The sequence below is a fragment of the Phascolarctos cinereus genome, unplaced genomic scaffold (assembly GCF_003287225.1).
Source record: "Phascolarctos cinereus isolate Bilbo 61053 unplaced genomic scaffold, phaCin_HiC Scaffold_7;HRSCAF=346, whole genome shotgun sequence".
Lineage (NCBI taxonomy): Eukaryota > Metazoa > Chordata > Mammalia > Diprotodontia > Phascolarctidae > Phascolarctos > Phascolarctos cinereus.
In genome coordinates, this window is record NW_027556180.1 from 40,451,355 (window position 1) to 40,472,670 (window position 21,316).

Here is a 21,316-nt window from a genome sequence, read left to right on the forward strand (position 1 = left end):
GGGAGTTGAGCTAAATTGCCTTCTGAGGTTCCTTTCACCTCTACTTGGTGATTTCCTGCTAAATAGCCCCGAGGGGACCTCCTGCCAAAATGAGCTTTGGGAATATCAGCAACTCCCCATTACCGCCCCTAATGGAAGGCTGGCTTTGTAATACAACCTCAAATCAGATTTAGGACCTGTGACTTTTCACATTCGTTATGTGAAATCTGGGTCACTGCCAGACTGAATATGTCCAGCTTTTGGACCTATGTTTATCACTTCCCTTGGTTGAATCAGGATGAGCAAGAGGGACATCAAATGTCAAAGAGCCTGGTGTCTTTGTAAGGATTGTCATGGCAGGGGATATTGTCCTGATGCTCCTGCTGCCATAATATTTCAGAACTAAATGCTGGGATAAGCCCCTCATGGAGTCAGTCTCTAGGAGTCATGCTCACTCTGTGCTCATGGGTCGAGGATGAGCTGCGATGGAAGCTCAGGAATTGATATCTAAAATAATTGTGCTGATCATTATCATAGTCCAGAAGTTAGAGGAAGTAGTAGTTAGCCTATAGCATTGAATGAAAATAAACCTACCACTGAGCACCTATTGTTTTAGAACCCTTTGGGCACTAGGGGCTGTTTTCTTCCTCTTTCCTGGACAATACTTTTTACGTGATTGCTATCTGTATTAATTTTTTTCCTTTTAAAAATTACTCATCTCTACCTTCTGTCACTATATCATGTTTCCTCCCTGGGGGAAACTCCTCACCTACTGAGCATTTCCTCATGATCAAAAAATCAAGCGCAAACATCTGACAGTGCATATAGTATTCAATCCTAGTAGCCCTTTACCTTTCTCCTGTGAGAATGGGGGCATGTTACATTATCATTTTTTCAGAACATGACCTGTTTTTTTTCATTTACTCAGATTTCAGTTTCCTATTCTCGTAATCATTGTGCATATTTTTCCTACTTATTTCACTCTGCATCAGTTCGTACAAGTCTTCCTATGCTTCTCTGAATATCTCAGAGTCATCATTTTTGCTGTATAAAAATATTCCATTACATTCATATGCCATTGTTTGTTCAGCCCCTCCATGGTCAACAGACACCTGATTTTTTTCTCGTTCTTTGCTGGCACAAAGCACTCAATCAATCAAACACATTTATTTAGTGCCTACTGTGTGCAGACACCATTCTAGGTGCTGGGGATATAAACATCATAAATGAAACAATAGCCACTCTTAAGGAGGTTGTTTTCCATTGGGGGAGACAACATATCTATATCTATCTATCTATCTATCTATCTATCTATCTATCTATCTATCATCTATCTATATCTATATCTATATCTATATCTATATCTATATCTATATCTATATCTATATCTATATCTATATCTATATCTATATCTATATCTATATCTATATCTATCTCTATCTCTATATCTATATCTATATCTAGATACATAGATATAGATATATATGTTTATAGATATATAAATATACAGAGAGAAAGGGAGGAGGAAGAGAGAGAGTGGGAGAAAACAAATGCAAGATGAATAGATACAGAGTTAAATATGAACCAGACTATTTACTTTGAACAATGAGCTAAAGTGTATTTCTATAGGATCATAAATCTAGAACCGGATGGGACCAGGGACCTCTGAGGCCATGGAGTTCAGCCACTATGTTTTACAGGGGAGGAGACTGAGTCTCAGGGAGGATGTGACTCACCTGAAGTCACATGTAGGAAGTGTAAGAGATGAGATTTGAATCGTGGTCCTCCAACTTTAGGGTTATTTGCTCTTTTCTCAGGATCTCTCTGATTGGATTCTCTCCAAGAAGCAGGCAAAACAAAATCTCATAATGTCACACGGCTGGACAGGGTTTGCCTGAGTGTGGAGGGAATTGTTGTTCTCTTCCCCCTAGGAAAGCTGCAGTCTGCCCCAGAGCAGGGGTGCAGGAGAGTTGTTGATCTGCCTTTTGGGGGTGGTTTAGTTCTACCTGCTAAGATTGTGTTTTTCTTTAGAATGGAGAAAACCACACACAGCCACCTAGAGAAGTGAGTCATTCTCCTCTGGAGCTGCCTGGGGATCCAATTACTACTCTGTGGTTACCACTTTCACCTGGTAACTGCCCAGGCACATCCTGTCAGGTGTCCCGTCAGTCTGTCCTTCCTCCTGTCTCCCCTCTTGCCATGTCAGCTGCTGTTTCTCATCATCTCATAGCAGACACTTTTCTGTTATGGGGAAGGAACAACCCTATGTTCAACCTAGTGAAATTTGGAATAATAACAGCTGACGTTTTCACTAGCTTTTTCAGGCTGGCAGAGTGTTTTTGCCTATGCTGTCTCCTTTGACCCTCACAACAACCTGGGGAGGTGGGTGTTATTCTTATCCCCATGGTACAGGAAACTGAGGCCTAGAGTGACACACTGGGGGTCTGGGGCAGGATTCAAACTCAGGGCTTTCTGACTCCAAGTCCATTTTTTCTATCCTCTGGGGCTATGCTACCTCTCATGCAAGGAGATAGAAGTTCTTGATTCTTCTAACAAAAAATGCCATTGGGCTTCCTTTCCTTTTTTTTTCTTTCTTTTTTATTGATTAATTTATTTTGAATTGTCACCAATCACTTCCATAAGCTTTTGAGTTTCAAATTTTTCTCCCCCTCCTTCCCCACCTCCCTTTCCAAGATGGCACACAATCTGATATAGGCAATACATGTACAATCGTATTAAACACATTTTCATGTTAGTGATGTTGTAAGTAAGAATTAGAACCAATAGGAGGAACTACCAGAAAGAGGAAACGAAACACAACAGAAGAAAAAAAAATAGCAAATAGTATGCTTCGATCTGCATTCAAACTCCATAGTTTTTGAATGTGGATAGCATTTTCCATCATGAGGCCTTTGGAGATGTCTTAGATCCTTGTATTGCTGAGAAGAGTTAAGTCTATCAATATTAGTCATCGCACAGCTTTCTCCTGGTTCTGCTCACTTCACTCAGCATCAGACCAATGAGTCTTCCCAGGTTTTTCTGAAGGCAGCCTGATCATTATTTCTTATAGCACAATAATATTCCATTACATTCATATACCACAACTTGTTCAGCCATTCCCCAGTTGATAGGTATCCTCTCAATTTCCAATTCTTTGCCACTACAAAAAGAGCTGCTATGAATATTTTTGTATATGTGGGTCCTTTTCCCATTTGTTTGATCTCTTTGGGATATAGCTCTAGAAGTGCTATTGCTGGATCAAAGGGTATGCACATTTTTATAGCCCTTTGGGCATAGTTCCAAATTTCTCTCCAAAATGGTTGGATCAGTTCACAACTCCACCAACAATGCATTAGTGTTCCAATTTTCCCACATCTTCTCCAACATTTATCATTTTCCTGTTTTGTCATGTTGGCCAATCTGATAGGTCTGATGTGGTACCTCAGAGTTGTTTTGTTGCATTTCTCTAATCAATAATGATTTAGAGCATTTTTTCATATGACTATAGATGGCTTTAATTTCTTCATCTGAGAACTGCCTGTTCATATCTTTAGACCATTTATCAATTGGGGAATGACTTGTATTCTTATAAATTTGACTTAATTTCTCTATATATTTTAGAAATCCTTATCAGAGAGACTGGTTGTAAAAATTCTTTCCCAGTTTTCTACTTTCCTTCTAATCTTGGTTGCATGGGCTTTGTGCAAAAGCTTTTCAATTTAATGTAATCAAAGTTATCCACTTTGCATTTCATAATGTTCTCTATCTCCTGTTTGGTCATGAATTCTTCTGTTCTCCATAAATCTGATAGGTAAACTATTCCTTGCTTTCCCAGTTTGCTTACAGTATCAGCCTTTATATCTAAATCATGACCCCACTTTGACTTTATTTTGGTACATGGTGTGAGATTTGGGTCTGTGCCTAGTTTCTGCCATACTCTTTTCCAGTTTCCCCAGCAGTTTTTGTTAAAGAGTGGGTTCTTATCCCAGAAGCTGGCGTCTACCTCTCATGCAAGGAGATAGAAGTTCTTGATTCTTCTAACAAAAGATGCCGTTGGGCTTCCTTTTCCTCCATGCAGAAGGGAACCCTGAATTTTTTGCCCTCCCCTTTTAGTTCCTCTGATGGGGACATTGTATCCAGTGATGCCAATCGCAGCCCATCTGAGTCCTCCCTTCCCATTCTCCTTCTCCCTCCACCCCCCATCCCGTGTAACTCTTGTCCATTTCATCGATGTTTATTCCGAAGGGAATATCTCCAGTGTGCTTGAGGGCCTTCCTCTGGCTTTGACATTTTGAGGATAAAGGCTCTACCTGATAATTGTGGGTGCTCCCTCAGGCTTTACCCTAGACTTTCTTCTCTTCTCCCTCTGTGCTCTTTTACTTGGGGATCTCATTATCTTTCTCCCTCTTTCTGTCTCTTCCTAACTTTACTATGACTATTGAGGGCACCACCATCCTCACAGTTCCTAGGATTGCAATCTGGTTGTTATCATTATCTCCTCATTCTTTTTCACCTCTCATATCCAATCCATTGCCGAGCCCTTTTGATTTTCCCTTCTTGACATTTTAGCACTTTGAGGGTTGGGTCCATTTGTCATTTTTGGCTTTGTGTCTCAAACACCTGGCATCATGCCTGTCACATAGGAGGCCCTTAATAAATGCTTGTTGAACTGAAGATTTGCCTGAAAAATAAAAGCACTTGGAGGTCTTTTGCTCATTTTTAAAATAATTGACCTTGTGGTATGGCCCTGGTTCTCAGAATTTTCTTCAGAATATTTTTTCTGATTATATTGTATTCTTTTTTTTTAAATGGTGTTATATTTTCTCTCGGACTCGTAAAAATGATAATGCCTGAGAATTCTCTCCTTCATTATCTCTGCCTTCTGGCTTTGCTTCTTTAAGTCTCAGATAAAATTCCATCGTCTGCAAGAAGCATTTAAGAGTCTTCCCTAATGTTAATCTCTTCTCTTTGAGATTACCTCCAGTTTATCCTGCACATATCTTGCTTATACACGGTTGTTTGCATGTTAATTCCTTCCATTAGACTGTGAACTCCTTGAGGTCAGGGACTGTTTTTGTCCTTTTTTAATATCCTGGCACAGTGTCTGGCACATAGTAGGTACTTAATAAATACTTGTTGACTTGACCACATGGATTGGCTGTCCATAGGTAATCAGGATAGAACCTCATAAAAAGTCCATATCATAGAAGGCCAGTACTTAACCATGGACAGGCCTCTGAGTCATCAACTTCTTTCCCTGGTGTTTAGAGATTATAGCAATATTTTAATTTAAGTTTCCCAAAATGAAAGTCTTGCTACCAATTCATCTTGGTCTCCTTTATCCATTTTATAAGGGAAACTGTGGCCCTTAAGTGGTCTGAGATAACTTACTCAAGGGCATCTACACACCCATGAAACAAAGAGAGAGTGAAATCCTCCCTTATGATAGTAGTTCTTACTGTGGACCTCAGGGCTTCCAAGTGGTCCTTGACTTGGCATCTTATGTGTCAAACTATAGGTTGTTCGTGCTCATGCTCATGCTTATAGGTTGTGTCATACTATGGGCTGCTCATGGCATCATGAATTAGTGATCTACAGATATTGTATCTAATAAAGACAATTATCTCATTGGTGTCATTGACAACAAATCAATCTTTCTGTTCTGATAAGGCTGGTGGGATTGTTCTGTTTGTCTTTTTTAAAAAGTGGCTAGCAGAAGTGGAAAGACTGGTGTGAAGACTTTAAAACTTGAGAAACACTGTTCAGGTCACTAATGTTAACTTCCGTTTGGTTTTCATGTGCCCAGAAGGCTATTTTCATTTAGTTCTTGCTCTGTAGTTTATGTGAAACAGTTTGAAGCCTGAAATACGCTATCCACTTGGTCTTAGTAATGTTCAGAAAATTAACGCGAGCCACCAAAATCTCAGTGGTTCCTATAAATTGAGCTTTCTTTTCATTATTTGGGAAAATCTTTTTGTGATACTGAAATGGGAGAGAGAAAAAATTCGGTTGCCTCAGGCATTGTTCTGGTGCCTGCTCTTTAGATCAATAGAAAATTCCATTTCCCTGTGCAAGAATAGCAGGATCTTTTGCTTATCTCCAGCCAATTTAACAAATGTTTATCCAGATAATATGGTTTGTCCAAACGATCCCAGGATTGGGAGTCAGAACATGGAAGTACATTTATGGATCTTTCACTGAATTATTGCTTTCGGCCAGTTAAATGTTTGAGAAATGATGGGATAGGACTCCAGTAAGTAAAGTTGTGAGTATTCTTCAGATAAACACTAGAATCATTGGCTCTCATAGGGTTGTATGGGACCTCAGAGGCCAGCCAGTTCAATTGATATTTAAAAAAATAATCTTTCTTTCAATGTACCTGTTAAGTTACTTGTCATCCAGCTATTGCTTAAGATACTCTAGTGAAGGAGAACCTGTTAACCTTGTGAGCAAGCCTGTTCCATTTTGGGGTATTTCTTTTGGACTGGGCCTATGATTTTGTTGGTGTGGGGAACTCCCTTGGGGAATTTTCTTGACCAATGCCGATTACTGTATGTTGATATTTATAGGGTTGGTGAGTTGTCCAGGGCTCTGCAGAGGTTAAGTTACCTGTCCAGGGTCACATAACTAGGATGTGTCCCAGGGAGGACTTGGCCCTTCCCAACTTCAAGGTTCTCTGTCTATTCTGCTAAGCCACCTTCCAGCTCTAGCTCTTAGGAAGGTTTTCCTGATGTTACAACTGAGTCTTTGTCATTGTAATGTCCACCTGTTGTTCCTAATTTTGGTCTTCTGTCTCCAGAGTTCCCATTCCTTTTCTGTTTGACATCTCTAGATATTTGAAGGCAAGATATCACATCTGCGTGAAGCACAGAAACTAGCCCATAGTACAGGCTTAGTAAAACTATTTTGGATGAATACATAAAGTCTTCCCCTCTTTAGGTGAACCATCTTCAGTTTCTTTGCACACAAAAGAAACCCTTTGAAAATGGAAGGTGGTCTAAAAAGAAGACTAGAGAGTGGAGCCAGATGTTACCAGCTGTTGGAGTGGCTGGTGGGAGAGATGCTTGTCAGGCTGACATTGGCGCCATTTCATTGGTGTTTGGTTTCCTGGCTGGCCACCTGGCTCCTCAGCCATCAGTGCTTGGCCTCAGGGTGGGAATCTCTCTTAAGAGATTTCTGAGAATTGCAGGGTCCATCCCAAAATGTTGAGCTGATGGGTTTCAGAATTAACCCCAGCTTACTATCTGGCTCTGACTAGCTAAGGGCTGGCTGCTGGGCTACATTGAATTTGCAATGCTATCTTTTGATCATTTGAAGTCTTTACCTTCCCCAGCCTGAAATAATTACATATTAGAGGCTCTCCAAGTGATGTCCCTATTCCCCTCTGCAAATCAGAAGCATTTTGAGGAGCTGCAAGCCAGCAGAACATCAGAGCTGGGCAAGTGAAAGGAGAAACACAAGTTGTGTTTTGGTAAATATTAGCTTTCAGTACTTTAGGGATCCAGACTGGGTGTTTCTTTAAGGTGGATAGGCTATGATGTTAATCTTGTCTGTGAAATGAAGGGGTTTGAGAAGCAAAAATTAAGAATTAAAAGAAGAGGTAGTTTGGAATTTGGGAAGGAAATTTGAACTCTCTCTGCATGAAATAGATTAATTTTGCTAATATCCATCCCTCCTGGAGTTACTTTGTATATACTACATGTTTCTATGTTGTGCCTACCCTAGATTTTAGCACTTTGAGGGCTGGGTCCATTTGTCATTTTTGGCTTTGTGTCTCAAACACCTGGCATCATGCCTGGCACATAGGAGGCCCTTAATAAATGCTTGTTGAACTGAAGATTTGCCTGAAAAATAAAAGCACTTGGAGGTCTTTTGCTCATTTTTAAAATAATTGACCTTGTGGTATGGCCCTGGTTCTCAGAATTTTCTTCAGAATATTTTTTCTGATTATATTGTATTCTTTTTTTTTAAATGGTGTTATATTTTCTCTCGGACTCGTAAAAATGATAATGCCTTTCTTAAGCAATAACTCAGACTTATAGAGTGTTTTGCAAAGCACTTTCCCTTACAACAACCCACTCAGACAGACTGTGTAAATATTATAAACATCATTTTAAAGATGAGAAAACAGAGGCTCACAGAGCTCAGGATGATGTAGTTAAATGGCAGTGCCAGGACACAAACCCTAGGCTTTTCTATATCTCTGTGACCTTGGGCAAGTTACTTAACTTCTCTCAGCCTCAGTTTCCTCATCTGTAAAATGAGTAAGTTTGGACTAGATGACCTCTGAGGTGCCTTTTAAATCTAGATCTAGGACCCTATGATTCCTAAGCCATTTCCTTTTTACCCTTTGTGTCTACACCAAGGTGTCTAAAGTGTCCTGTAGACCCATCCCATTCATTTTTGAACTTCCCCTGCAGGTTGCAAGGGTGATGCTGAGGTTTGGAGTTGGGAGACTCTATAACAGGTTCTGCTTGACATCTCCCTGTAGCATATAAAACAATTTGTCCAAAGCTGGTGGGGAGATGGGAGGCGGGAGGAGGGATTATTTAAAATACATAACTCTGTGGCTTATCCCCATCCCTCCCAACATCTAAATATACAAACATGAGTTAGGATGCTGGCATTAAACCTTTCCTCATGTGTGGAAATGAACCTGAGAAGGCCCAGCATTACTCCATTAAGACTTTTCCATGAGTCCTTTTCTCCTATCCTGTGCCAGAGATTTGCCAAGGGAAGAGGCTATGACTTGATAAACAAATAACAAATTAGACAAGCTCATCTTTCTAACTTGAGAGTTCTCTGAAACGTGATGAGAACATGTCTTTCTCATGTTCTGGTGCTTCTTTCTCTAGCTCACTGCCTAAGCTCTCCCCTTTGATTCTAAATGACTCATTGTCTGTTGTGAAAACCATTCCATGCTAATCTCCGTGAAATTACTGACAAATGACTTTGCAAGGCATACTTAGCAACTCAGTCTCAGCCTCAGTTTCCTCATCTACAGAATGAGGAGGTTGACGCAGATGACCTTTCAGGTCCCTCCTGGTCCCGCTGTTGTGTCTTTTAAGGTGTCTCATAGCTTTCAAAGGTCTGATGCAGCCTTGCTGGTGCATCTTCTTAGGTCCTCTCCAACTTTGAGATTTTCTGTTCTGAGAATCCTCCTAGACTTCCTGTTATGTGTGTGTGAAAGTCCCTTCTAGTTTCATCTTCTGTCTTCCAAGTTCCCCTAGCTCATTCTCTTTTTTTGTCGGTGATTCCATTCTGTATGGAGACCATTCTATTCTCATGTTGTTCTATAATGTTAAAGATGCTTGCTTTCCACAGATCATAAAACTTTACAATCCAAGTGAATATTCTTTTTGGTTTTGTCCTTTTTTGTAGGGACCGGATTTAATAGACATCTTTGTAATCTTAGTTATGAAAGATGGGAGGGACTTTTTATTCCTGGCTTTGGAAAAGTTGAGGGAAAAGCTATCAGAGGAAAACCTGTTGCACGCATAACATGTAATAAAAATATTAAGCTGCCATTTATTCTGCATTTGGTCTTTATTGGGGTTGCCTTGGCCAAGAATCCCACTTCTCTGATCTTTTTGTTTTTTGTTTCTTTTCCCAGATCTAGAAATGACTGGAGATTTAAATAGTGATGATTATGAATATGAAGATGAAGCCAAGCTTGTTATATTTCCAGACCACTACGAAATTGCATTGCCAAATATAGAGGAGTTACCTGCCCTGGTCAGTGGATGTGGACTGCTGATATAGAGATAGAGATGGCTGTGTGTGATTCCAACTTGAAACTGATCTTTGGGAGACGTGTGTATGTATGTATGTATGTATGTATGTATGTATGTATGTATGTATGTATGTGTTTCAGAGAAAAAAATTGCTGAGTCTTTTCCCTGTAAATTCTATTGAATCCAACAGGCATTTATTAAGTGCCTACTGGATACTAGGCACTTTGCTAGATTTTGTGGATACAAAGACAAAAGAACCGAAACAGTTCTTGCCTTCAAGGAGTTTACATTTTACTGGGTGGGTGGGGGGAGGAAATTTGGACCCAGAAAAACAGAATAAGATGGAAAAAGGTACTTAAAAAGAAATGCAGAATGTATACCATGTAACTTAAGAGGGAAAGAGCATTAATGACTGAAGGAAGCAGGAAAGGCTCTGTGTGGAAGGTGAGCCCGGAAGGGAGCCAGGGATTTGAAGGAATCCTTAGGAAGGAAGAGTGTAGCCTGTGCACAGACACGGAGGGAGCAGATGGAGTGTCATATATGGAGAACCCAGAGTGGACTGGAACTTAGAGTGCATGATGGGGAATTATTAGTGTTTTAGTATTTTTTTCTTCCTGAAAGGTCTTGGTAGCATCTGAATGTCAGGAGAGGCAAGACTTACCTTTTCATGAATTGTTTCTATTGTGCTACAATGGAAAGAACACTGTCTTTGGAGTCAGAAGACCTGAGTTCAAATCTTGCTTCTGATGCTTGCTCCCTGTGTGTCGTTGGGCAAGGTACTGAACCTCACTGGCCCTCAGTTTTCTCATCTACAAAATGAGGAGATTGGACTGTATGGGATCTTTGGACCTTTCTAGCCATGGCGCTATGATCTGATGATCTGTTCCTTGGGAGAGCATTCTGTTTAGTTTTGGTTTCCTGATTAAAGAGTCTGTCTGAGGACAGGCTATGCCAGTCATTGCTCAGGCCTGCCCGGATTCTGGGTGGAACTAAGACCAGAGGCCATGGACCTATGACCACGTCCACCCTCATGAAGAAGGAAAATGGAAGCCGAGGCTGCTGCTCATCTCCCTTTCTATTTCTTTCCTGTTTTTCCCCACATGGGCACAATGTACGTTGCAAGCTTTAAGGCACAATATAAATGCAAGTTATTATTATTGTGTTGTGCCCTGTCTTTGGTTATTGCGCTTGACCTGACCTAAGTATTTGAAGATGGAGCCAACTGTACCTCAGCTGTAATTCCATTTCCCCACATCTGAGCAGTTGTGCTCAGCTCCAAAGAAGAGCCCTTTCAGTTTGCTCCCCTCCTTTTTCTCTTCCTCCCTTTCTCTTCATTTCCTCTTCTTATTCTTTTTTTTCAGCAGTTGGGGTTAAGTGACTTGCCCAGGGTGACACAGCTAGTAAGTGTCAAGTGTTTGGTCTGAGGCCGGATTTGAACTCAGGTCCTCCTGACTTCAGGGCCAGTGCTCTATCCACTGTGCCACCTAGCTGCCCTTCCTCTTCCTCTTCTCAAGAGGCAGCATGGTCTAGTCCAGAGGTGGGGAACCTGTAGCCTCAAGGCCACAGGTTGCCCACCCCTGGTCTAGTCAAAGAGAGCCAGACAAGAAATCATAAAGATCTGAGTTCAAATCCTGTCACAGGCACTTTGTAGCTCTGTGACTCTGGGCAAGTCAGTTAACATCTGTTAGCCTCAGTTTCCTCATCTGTAACTCTCATAGGGTTGTTGTGAAGATCAAATGAGATAATGTATAAAACATCATATACAATATAAAAATGTCAATCATTATTAATAATCTTTTCCCTGCTGTTTGGGTTCTTCTTCCTTTCCTCTTTTCCTCTCTCCCCTCTTCTCTCTCCAAGGTCTAAAGGGGCAGTTGAGGGTTATGGAGGGAAAGTCAGGAAGTCCAGGGTATATCCCTGGACTTAAGAGTTAGAAAGACCTGAATTTGAATCTATCTCAGATTGTTAACTAGCTCTATGTGACCCTGGACCACTTCACCACACTGTGCCTCAGCTTTCCTATCTGTAAAATGAGAGGATTGGAATTGATGACCTCTCAAATCCCTTTTAAGTGTAAATCTATGCTCCTGTGATTGAACCAAATTTTTCTAGTTTGTGTTTTCCTTTCCTTTCCTTTCCTTCCTTTGAGCCTGACTTAACCCAGGACCATGCATGCCTGCCAGGGCCTAGAGTTTTCTGGACAGCATTTCCCAGCATGCTCAGACACCTGTTCACTCCTGCTTGCCAGGAGGGCAGATTTATATTTTGTGAATCTGGGTTTCTTAGACACTAGGTTAGAGCCAGTCATTCACTCTCTTTTTGCCTTTGACCTACTTGTAAGGAAAGCCAACTCTGGGAAGAGCAAAGTTTGTGTGTTTTGTTTAGATATTGCAACCAGGCCTTGTTTTCTTTGTTCATTTTCAAAGTAGACTGAACCACATGGTAGGTGCTTAAATAAATGCCTGCCTCAGACATTAACCCTGGGGCTAATCCCCTAATGCCTCAGTTTCCTCATTTTGAAATAGAAATGTAACTCAAGGGATTTTGTTGTGAAGTTTACATGAAATAATGTATCTAAAATGGAATGCAGCTAAATGTATCTAAAATTGGAAACTGTAATGTGGTATGTAATTGTCAGCTATTATTACTATTGTAATTGTTGCTAAATTTATCCTCTGATAATTCAGACCAAATAGTAATAGCTAGCTTTTCTATAGAACTTCAAAGTTTGCAGATTGCTTTACAAGTATTATCTCCTTTGATCCTCACAGCAGCCCTGCAAGGGAGGTGCTACCATTATCCCTATTTTATAGATGAAGAAACTGAGGCAGATAGGGCTGAAGGACCAGCCTGGGGTCAGACAGCTAGTATGTATCTGAGGGTAGATTTGAACTCAGTCTTCCTAACTCTAGGTCCAGCACTCTATCCACTGAACCACCTAACTACTTCTCTAAATAGATATCAGAGTTTCATGTACAGTCGTCTTTTTTGTTTTCTGTTCTATGTTATGGAAATGCTTGTTTTGTTTCTTAAGTTCAGAATAAAATCAATAAAATAGAAAAAAGTATATATATGTATATGTGAACAACAGAAAGATAAAATGCAGGGACTTTTTGTCTGTCTTGGTATCATCTTGTGCTCAGCACAGTGCCTGGTATATTTTAGGTACTTAATTAATACTTGATTTCTCTGAAATAACACTAGGGCTCCTATATCATTGTAAGCTTAGTGTAAAATTTCTATAGGCATTCTTTAAAGCAGATTTTAAATATAGATATCTGCCTTTAGAAGAAAGGAGAAATAATATATCATAAATAAATGTTATATTTTTTTATGTCTTCCATTAACCTCATATCTACATGGAAAAACAAATTAGTTGTGAAAACCCTTTATCCTTATTTATATTTCAGATATAGATCAGTATCCAGCAATATGAGCAGCTAGGTGGCACAATGGATAGAGTATTGGGCCTGGAGTCAGGAAGATCTGAGTTCAAAATCTGGCCTCAGACACTTACTAGCTGTGTGACCCTAGGCAAGTTGCTTAACCCATTTGCCTCAGTTTCCTCATCTGTAAAATGAGATGGACAAGGAAATGGCAATCCGGGTCCTCTAACTTTTACATTAAAAGCATTTTTCTCTTTTTACAAATGTTTATTTGCTGCCTTTGAGGGTTTCGGCAAGACTCCTTTTGCTATTCCAAAAATGAAAATTATTGAGCTTAGAAAGACCCTAACCATCCAGCAGTGTCTCCTTTATCCCTTGACCTCCCCATCTGGGACACTTCTTCCGTGTTAGGCACTCAATTTTAAAACAGAGTTTTTCTAACTTGGGCCTTCCTTATGATAACTTAAGGCAGGCAAGTGTAAGAGAATGAACCCTAGGAGGAATAATCCACATTCCCTTTTTAGAATAATGGCTTAAAGAGCTGTGATCCAGGAAAAGGACCAAATGCCATTTTTTCTGTTTTCTTGAAAATATTGACCTCCTATGCCACCATGACTAGGAATATGTTGGCCATGATCAAGAAGTGCATTTGAAGATATTATACCTTATCCTGGGTGCTGGGGGACTTGGGTCCTAGGCAAATAAAATGGAAGCTCTTTGAGGACAGGGCCTATTTTCATTTTGGTCTTTGGATCACCAACATCTAGCCCAGTGCCTCGAACACAATTGTTGTTGAGTTGTTTTCAATCGCGTCCGACTCTTTACGACTCCATTTGGGGTTTTCTTGGCAGAAATACTGGAGTGATTGGCCATTTCCGTCTAACACAGTACGTGATACCTTTTACTTAAAACCTATGTTGAGACCCTCCCTATTCATCTCATTTAATTTGTATGTGTTTTGTATATGCTTATTTATGTATGTATCTCCTCCGATAGAATGTGAGCAGGGACATTTCATTTGACTTTGCAGTCCCAGCAGTAGGTGCTTAACAAATTCTTGTTGATTGGTTAATAACTGTTTGTTGAATTGTATTGAATTGTCAGATCTGCCCATGATATATTTTTTTAAAAAATGAGACTTACAGATGGCTTTGATTTTTATATTCTAGTCATTGGGTTGTACCTCCCTTCCTACCCTCCCCATCTCACCTCCCTCCTAGAATGGAACTAGGAATAATTTAAATGACCACTGGGTTGGGGTCAGAGTGGGAGAACAGTGTAGCATGGTAGGCTCGACTAGAAAGATTAGGGCATTCAGTCTGGAAAAATGATGGCTTAGAAATATGTGTATGCATATATGTATATATATATTACATATATGTATATACATGTATATATGTGTATATATCCTTATCCTTTCGTATCTGTCTGTCTGTCTAGCTATCTAGAAAGCATTTATTAAATATTTACAAGATGTCAGACACCTTGCTAAGCATTGAGGATGCAAAGAGAAGCAAACCAGATGATCTCTGCCCTCTAGGACCTTTAGTTCTGATGGGGGAAGACAATTTATGAAAGGGAGGTGGAAAGTCTGAGGGAGGAAAGGGAAAGGAAGGGAAAATCTTGGGAGGCGGAAGCTGAGAAGTCAGGATGGTGAGGATGAGTCCAGGAAATGTACTCAAAGTGCATTAAATCAAGGAGGGTATTTGTAGGTGAACATGGACTCATTAATCCAGTGTCCAAGAGTCATATAATCATAGATTTAGAGTAGGAAAGGATGTTGGAGGTCATAGACTTAAGCTGTAGGGCATTCTCAAAGGCTTGAAAAACAGAAGAGTTGAAAGGAAGATGGAATTCATATTAGTAAATGTGCATCTTATGAAATTTCTTATCTCAAGATGATATAGAAAAAAATAGATACCTTTTTAAAAACCTAGGAATTAATGAATAGCCTCTCTATAATGGATTAATAAGGAAAACTAAGGTGTACATGTCCAGGGGAATGACAACCATGCTTTTTGCACAATGGGCTTTTCGGCCCTTGACAGAGAAAGGCAGCAGACGGGCAGGGGGGTGGGGAGGGAGAAACGTTTCTATAGCACCTACTATGTACTAGGAACTATGCTAAGCACTTTACAGATATGATCTTATTTCATCATCACAACAGCCCTTCGAGGTAGGTGCTGTTATTATCTCCATTTCACAGGTAATTTGTCCAGGGTCATACAGCTAGTAAGTGTCTGAATCTGGATTTGAACTCAGGTCTTCCTGACTCTAGAGCCAGCACTCTGTCCACTGCCTCATAAGGGAAGGATGGATAGAGCCTCGATTTGAGTCAAAATGGTAGGTTTTTATCAATCAATTAGTACTACTTATCTACAGTATCCTCCAATAGCATATAAACTTCTTTGAAAAATGATTTGATTTCATTTATTTTTGAGAATGGGTCTCCCAATCTCACCAGGCTGGAAGTGCAGAGACCACTCAGACTGATTCCACTACTGATTGGCATGGAAGCTTGGACCAGCTCCATCCTGACCTGGGCTGGTTTGCCCTTCCTTAGGCTCTCTGGGGCCCACCATATTGGTGCCAGACTTCGTGCAGACCCCTGGGTGGCTTTAGCCCTCCTGCAGCTCAGAACTCCTAAGCTCAACTGATCTACCAGTCTCAGCCTCCCCAGCAGCTGGGATTACAAGTGTGCCCCACCACGCCCAGCAGCATATAAACTTCTTAAGAGTAGGGACTGTTATCATGGTTTTCCTTGAATCCTCAGTGCCTAGCACAGTAGATGCTTTAAATAAAAATTTACTGAATTGAATTAGGTGCTTTAGGGAATACAGGAAAACTAGAAGATTGGTAGACTGCCCTTGGGGAACTTAGAATTTAGTGTTTAAGACCATAGATTGAGCGTTAGAAAGGATATAATTTTCCAGATGAGGAAACTGGGACCCACAATGGGGAAAGTAATAATAAAAATTGATTCAAATCTAAGTCTTCTGCTTCCGAAGTCTGCACTTTTCATTACACCACTACCCTTAGCACTCATGAAATAGGAAATGATGTCAGCACTACATGGTGTGGGGGGAGGCACACGGGAGTTCGGGAAAGAGAGGGATGTTTGAGAGAAGTGTAATTATGTTCTTCGTATTTTATTTTATTTTTTTTGTAATTATGTTATTAAGGTTTCTAGCAAATTAGAATTTTTTGCTTACTTGACATAATATGGTCTTTTCTGACATATGATGGGAGCTGTGATCTGACTAATGAGGTGTCCTTTTTGGAGCAGTAGAGGCAAAGATCAGGTTAGTGCCAAGCCAGCCTTCTCTGGACTGATGGGACCATTGGCTGCCCAGGGTGTAAAGGGACCAGGGATGAGTGCCTCTATCCAGGGTCACATTTGTACCCATTGAGAACTGGAATCGTGGCCGAACTTTCCAGTCTCAGTGTGATTGAGAGCATATGTTGCTCGCTTGGGGCAAGTTTAGGAAACTGTTCTGAATGCTGGAAACAAGATCTAGGTCAGTTGAGAGGGAGGAGCCTGGTTCACTTGGTAAATCTGAGGATTGCCTGTTTTCCCTTTCACTCTGGTCATTAGTTGTGTAGTGCCTGCTGCCCAGGGCAAAATGAGATGGGGCAAAGACTCACCTTGAACTTATGAAAAGAGGCCAATGGTGAGAACTGACCAACTTGGGCATGGTGTGTGCTCTTCATTGGGAGTCCCTCTCATCTAGGTGCCCTTCTATCCAGTCACACAATCAACACTCTCCTACCAGCCCCTATCACCTTTCTTCGGGACTATTGAAATAGCCTTCTGGTTGGTCTCTCCTACTCCAATCCATACCCCACTCAGACGCCAAAGTGATTTCCCCAAAGCACAACCTGACCAAGTCACTTCCTTCTAGTCAATAAATTCTATGGCTTCCTGTTAAATTCAGCATCAAATACAAATTCCTCTTTGACCTTGAAAGTTCTTCTCAATCCAGCCCCTTCCAATTTTTTCTAGTCTTCTTATACTTTTTTATGATCCATACTCTATGATTTAGCTACACTGGCCTACTCTGTGTTTCATACACACAATACTCTATCTCCTGTCTCTATGACTTTGCGCTGGCTCTTCCCCATGCCTGGAATACACTCTCTTCTTGTCTCCACCCATGTCTTAGAATCCCTGATTTCCCTCAGGCCTCAACTCAATGAGCAGTACTTTCTGCAGAAAGCCTTTTCTGATGCCCCCAAATGTTAGGTCCCTCCTTCCTCAAATTACCTTGTATCCATTTTGAATTAAGTACTTAGACAATACAATTCTCATCCATTAGGATGTAAGCTCCTCAAGGGCAGAGGCTTTGTGCCCTTGGTGCCTAGCACAGTGTGGAGCACATAGAAAGTGCTTTAATCAGTCGTTGTTCATTAATTAATGACCTCTCAATTTAGAGCTTGGGGATTGGCTACTCCAGTTTCCCCATTTTATACAGTTGAGGAAGCTGAGACCCAGAAGAGTGACTTTTCCAAGATCACATGGCTAGTAAATATTTTAGGCAAGATTTGAACCTAGGTTTTCCTGACTGCAAGTACAGCACTCTATCCATCACACCATCCTGTTCTTAATAATAAATATAAAGTAATCCCCTGCAAGTCACTTAATTCTGTTTGCCTCAGTTTCCTTATCTGTAAAATGAGCTGGAGAAGGAAATGGCAAAGTACTCCAGCATTTCTGCAAAGAAAATCCCAAACGGAGTCACAAAGAACTGGACACAGCTGAACAGCATCGGCAGCAATAACACTAACAACAGCTCCTTGGGAGCAAGGGGAAGAGGACACCAGTGACTAGGGAAAATAGGGAAGGCCTCATGTAGGAGGTGATGTATATTACTCAGTTGCTTTGGGTTTTTATTGGATCTAATGGGCATTTATCAGTAAGATTTTCACTTTCCCTTTTGTAAGCTAATGGTTTTTATAGATCATACCTTGGTTTCTCTTGCAGGTAACAATTGCTTGTGATGCCGTCCTTAATTCAAAATCTCCATATAGGAAACAGGAGCCGGATTCCTGGGAAAATGAGCTGCAAGTTTCCAAACATGCCAATAATCTCATGCAACTGGACAATGGTGTCAGGATTCCTCCCAGGTGAGAGAGAGCTGCAGATGGTGAGAGGCAGCAGGGGGAGTCAGGGGGTGTTTCTGAGACCACCAGCCACATAAGGATGCTGATCTGCTATTGTAAGGTAGAGCAAACTTTCTTCAGCTTTCCATCAATACCACCTCTATCCCCCATTACTTACTTATCTGTTTACATCTTGTACCTTTCAATAGAGTGTAAGTCCTTGAGGGTGGCAACTATTTTCATTTTTTTGACTTTGTTTCTCCTATCACCTAGCAGAGGGCTTCAAGATAATAGGAATTTAATACATGTTTGTTGAATTTGAAACGAGTTACATTTGAATTTTTATTTATTGTGAACAAAGTCTTAGCCTTTCCATTAAAGTTACCTGTAAGAAAGACTGAGAAATTCTCTGTTTTTGAGAGAACATGATTCACTTCAGGATCCTACCTTATTCAGTACAAAAATTTGGTTCAATGAGTGTTTATTAAGAGCCTACCAGGTGGCAGCCAGTTTGCTGTATGCATATAAGGACAAAAAGCAAACACTCCTTTCAAGACATTCTTCTTTGGGATACAACTATACACCTAGTGGCTGGGTGTTCACAGTTGCAGTAACCTTGCTACTGGTGGACTGCATGAGCTCAAGAGTTCTGAGCTGCAGTGTGCTAAGCTGATTGAGTGTCTGCACTAAATCTGGCACCATTATGATGAGCCCCCAGGAGTTGGGGGGCACAAGGCTGCCTAAGGAGTAGCTTATTTATACAGTTGCTGTCATGTTGTGTCCCCCATTAGACTGTGACTTTCTTAAGTGTAGGAGGTATGCTTTATCTTTCTTTGTAACCCTAGCACTCAGCACAGTGCCTGGCACATAGCTGGTGCTTAAAAAATGTTTATTTTTATTTTTAATAATTTTTTCCTTAATTACACATAAAAACAATTTTTAAACTTTTTTCTTTTTTTAAAGTTTTGAATTCCAAATTCTGTCCCTCCCTCTCTCGCCTGAGATGGTAAGCAATCTGACATAGGTTATACACATGCAATCATGTAAAACATTTCCATTTAATAAATGTTTATTGACTGACTGATTGGCTAAGGAGAGATGAATTGACTCAGGCTGGAAATGGGCCAAAGCTGATCATTATTGGGGTCGACTCCATCGGTGTTCACTGCACCTCTAGCCTGGGCAAGAAAGGGAGATCTAGTCACAGAAAACAAATCTAAACAACCCCTTCCCTCGTGTATGCTGCATGTAGATGCCAAGAGAGATCAATTTGGAGTTAGAAAGACTGGTATAGCAGAAAAAGCCCTGGCTCCAGAGTTAGAGGACCTGGGTTCAAATCCCACCCTTAATGCTGACTGCTGTGTGACCTTGGGTAACTCATTTAAGCTACCAGGGCCTCAGTTTCCCATTATGTAAAATTAGGGTGCTGGACTAGATTGCCTCTGAGATTCCTTCTTGCTCTAGATATGTGTTCTTAAGATCTGAACTCAAATCCTGCCTCAGGCACTTACTAGTTGTGTGACTCTGGGCAAGTCAGTTAACTACTCTCAGCCCCATTTTAATCATCTTTAAAATGGGGTTAATGATATTAGCTATCTCACAGGGTTGTCAGAATCAATGAGGTAATGTATACAAAATGTTCTGTAAACCTTAAAGTGCTCTATGAATGCCAGTTATTATTATTATTGTCACCAACGATTATGTTGTTGATTGGCTGCCTCGAAATTTAGAGCTGGAAGGGATTTTGGAGGTTGACCACTCCAACATCCTTATTTTAGAGTTGAAGAAACTGAGACTTTAGGGCAGCTAGGTGGCACAATGGGGAGAGTGCTGGGCCTAGAGTCAGGAAGGCTAATCTTCCTGAGTTCAAATCTGGCCTCAGATATTTACTAGCTCTGTGATTCTGGGTAAGTCACTTAATCCTGTTTGCCTCAGTTTCCTCATCTGTAAAATGAGTCAGAGAAAGAAATGGCAAACCACTCCAGTATCTTTGCCAAGAAAACCCCAGATGGGGTCACAAAGAGGTGGGCGCAAATAAAAAACTGAGACCTAGAAGGGTGGGTTTTCCTTCTTGCCTTGTGTACTAGGATGGCCCCTGTCTTCATGTCCCTGTAAAATGAGATTTAGTTCTTATTATCACTTGACAAGATTAGGAATGAGACTCTTTATCCTTGTTTGGAAAGTTGTAGAGCTATCTACTGTGACAGGGCCAGCTCAAGAGGGCATCTTAGGCTACTGTCCCCATCCCTTTCCTAACCCCCCCCAATATTTGATCCTTTGGTTATAATACGGTGGAGAGAAATAGCCAGGGCAGCCTTGAAGGAGAAAAAGATGTATCCAAAGTGGGAAGGGGAGGGCAGCCTTCCTACTGCCTTTGATTTGATAAAAGGATTTACCAGGTTGTTTGGAAGTGGGTATTTATGAGCCTTGTGCCTTTTTTAAATCACTAGCTCTTGAGGAGTCTCCCCCACCTGCTGCTTCCCTGAGTCCTTGGCCAGCTGCCGGTCACTAGGGCACTGTGGGGCACCCATTTTGGGTTACAGCCCATTGCCCACCATGCCTGCTATTATTAGAGCACATTGGCTGAGGCGTCCCCAGATCAAAATTAACTGACCAGAAAGAGCCAAATAAACTCAGCCTCTTTGTCTTGGCTAGCCTAGACTTCAATCTCACCCGGTTTTATGACATTATTCAAAAAAATAGAGAAAACGTCACTTCCTCTCAGTTATTGATGAAAATCAATTGGGATGACATCAAGAATTAAAAACAAAATCAAAATGAATAAATGTATTCATCTGAGACCAGGACACACTGCATTTTTTGCTCTCTGGGTACAGGTAATGTCCTAAAATGATGAGGATTATGAGGGAATTCTGGATGGAATGAGGTTTAATTTATTTAAAAAATAAACTGAAAAAATCAAGTTATTTTCATTGGCATTTATTGAAATTCAGCAAACATTTATTGAGCCCCTGCTATGGGCCACGCAATGAACTGGGATCTGGAGATACAAACACAAAACTGAAAAGGGTCCTGCATTTATTAAGTACCTGCTATGTGCCAGCGTTATATTGGACTCTGGAGACTCAAAGACAGGAATGCAGTGGTCTGTGCCTG

General features: G+C 40.8%; 1 protein-coding gene across 1 annotated transcript in view; it reads left to right on the forward strand.

Annotated features, from left to right (window-relative positions):
- The window catches only part of USP13 (ubiquitin specific peptidase 13), a 140,434-nt gene that overhangs the window by 45,946 nt on the left and 73,172 nt on the right, over nt 1-21,316 (forward strand). Inside the window, exons 4-5 of the mRNA XM_020980773.2 lie at nt 9,593-9,714; nt 18,081-18,223. Coding sequence (XP_020836432.1) covers nt 9,593-9,714; nt 18,081-18,223 — 265 coding nt within the window. The remainder of the gene's footprint in view (nt 1-9,592; nt 9,715-18,080; nt 18,224-21,316) is intronic.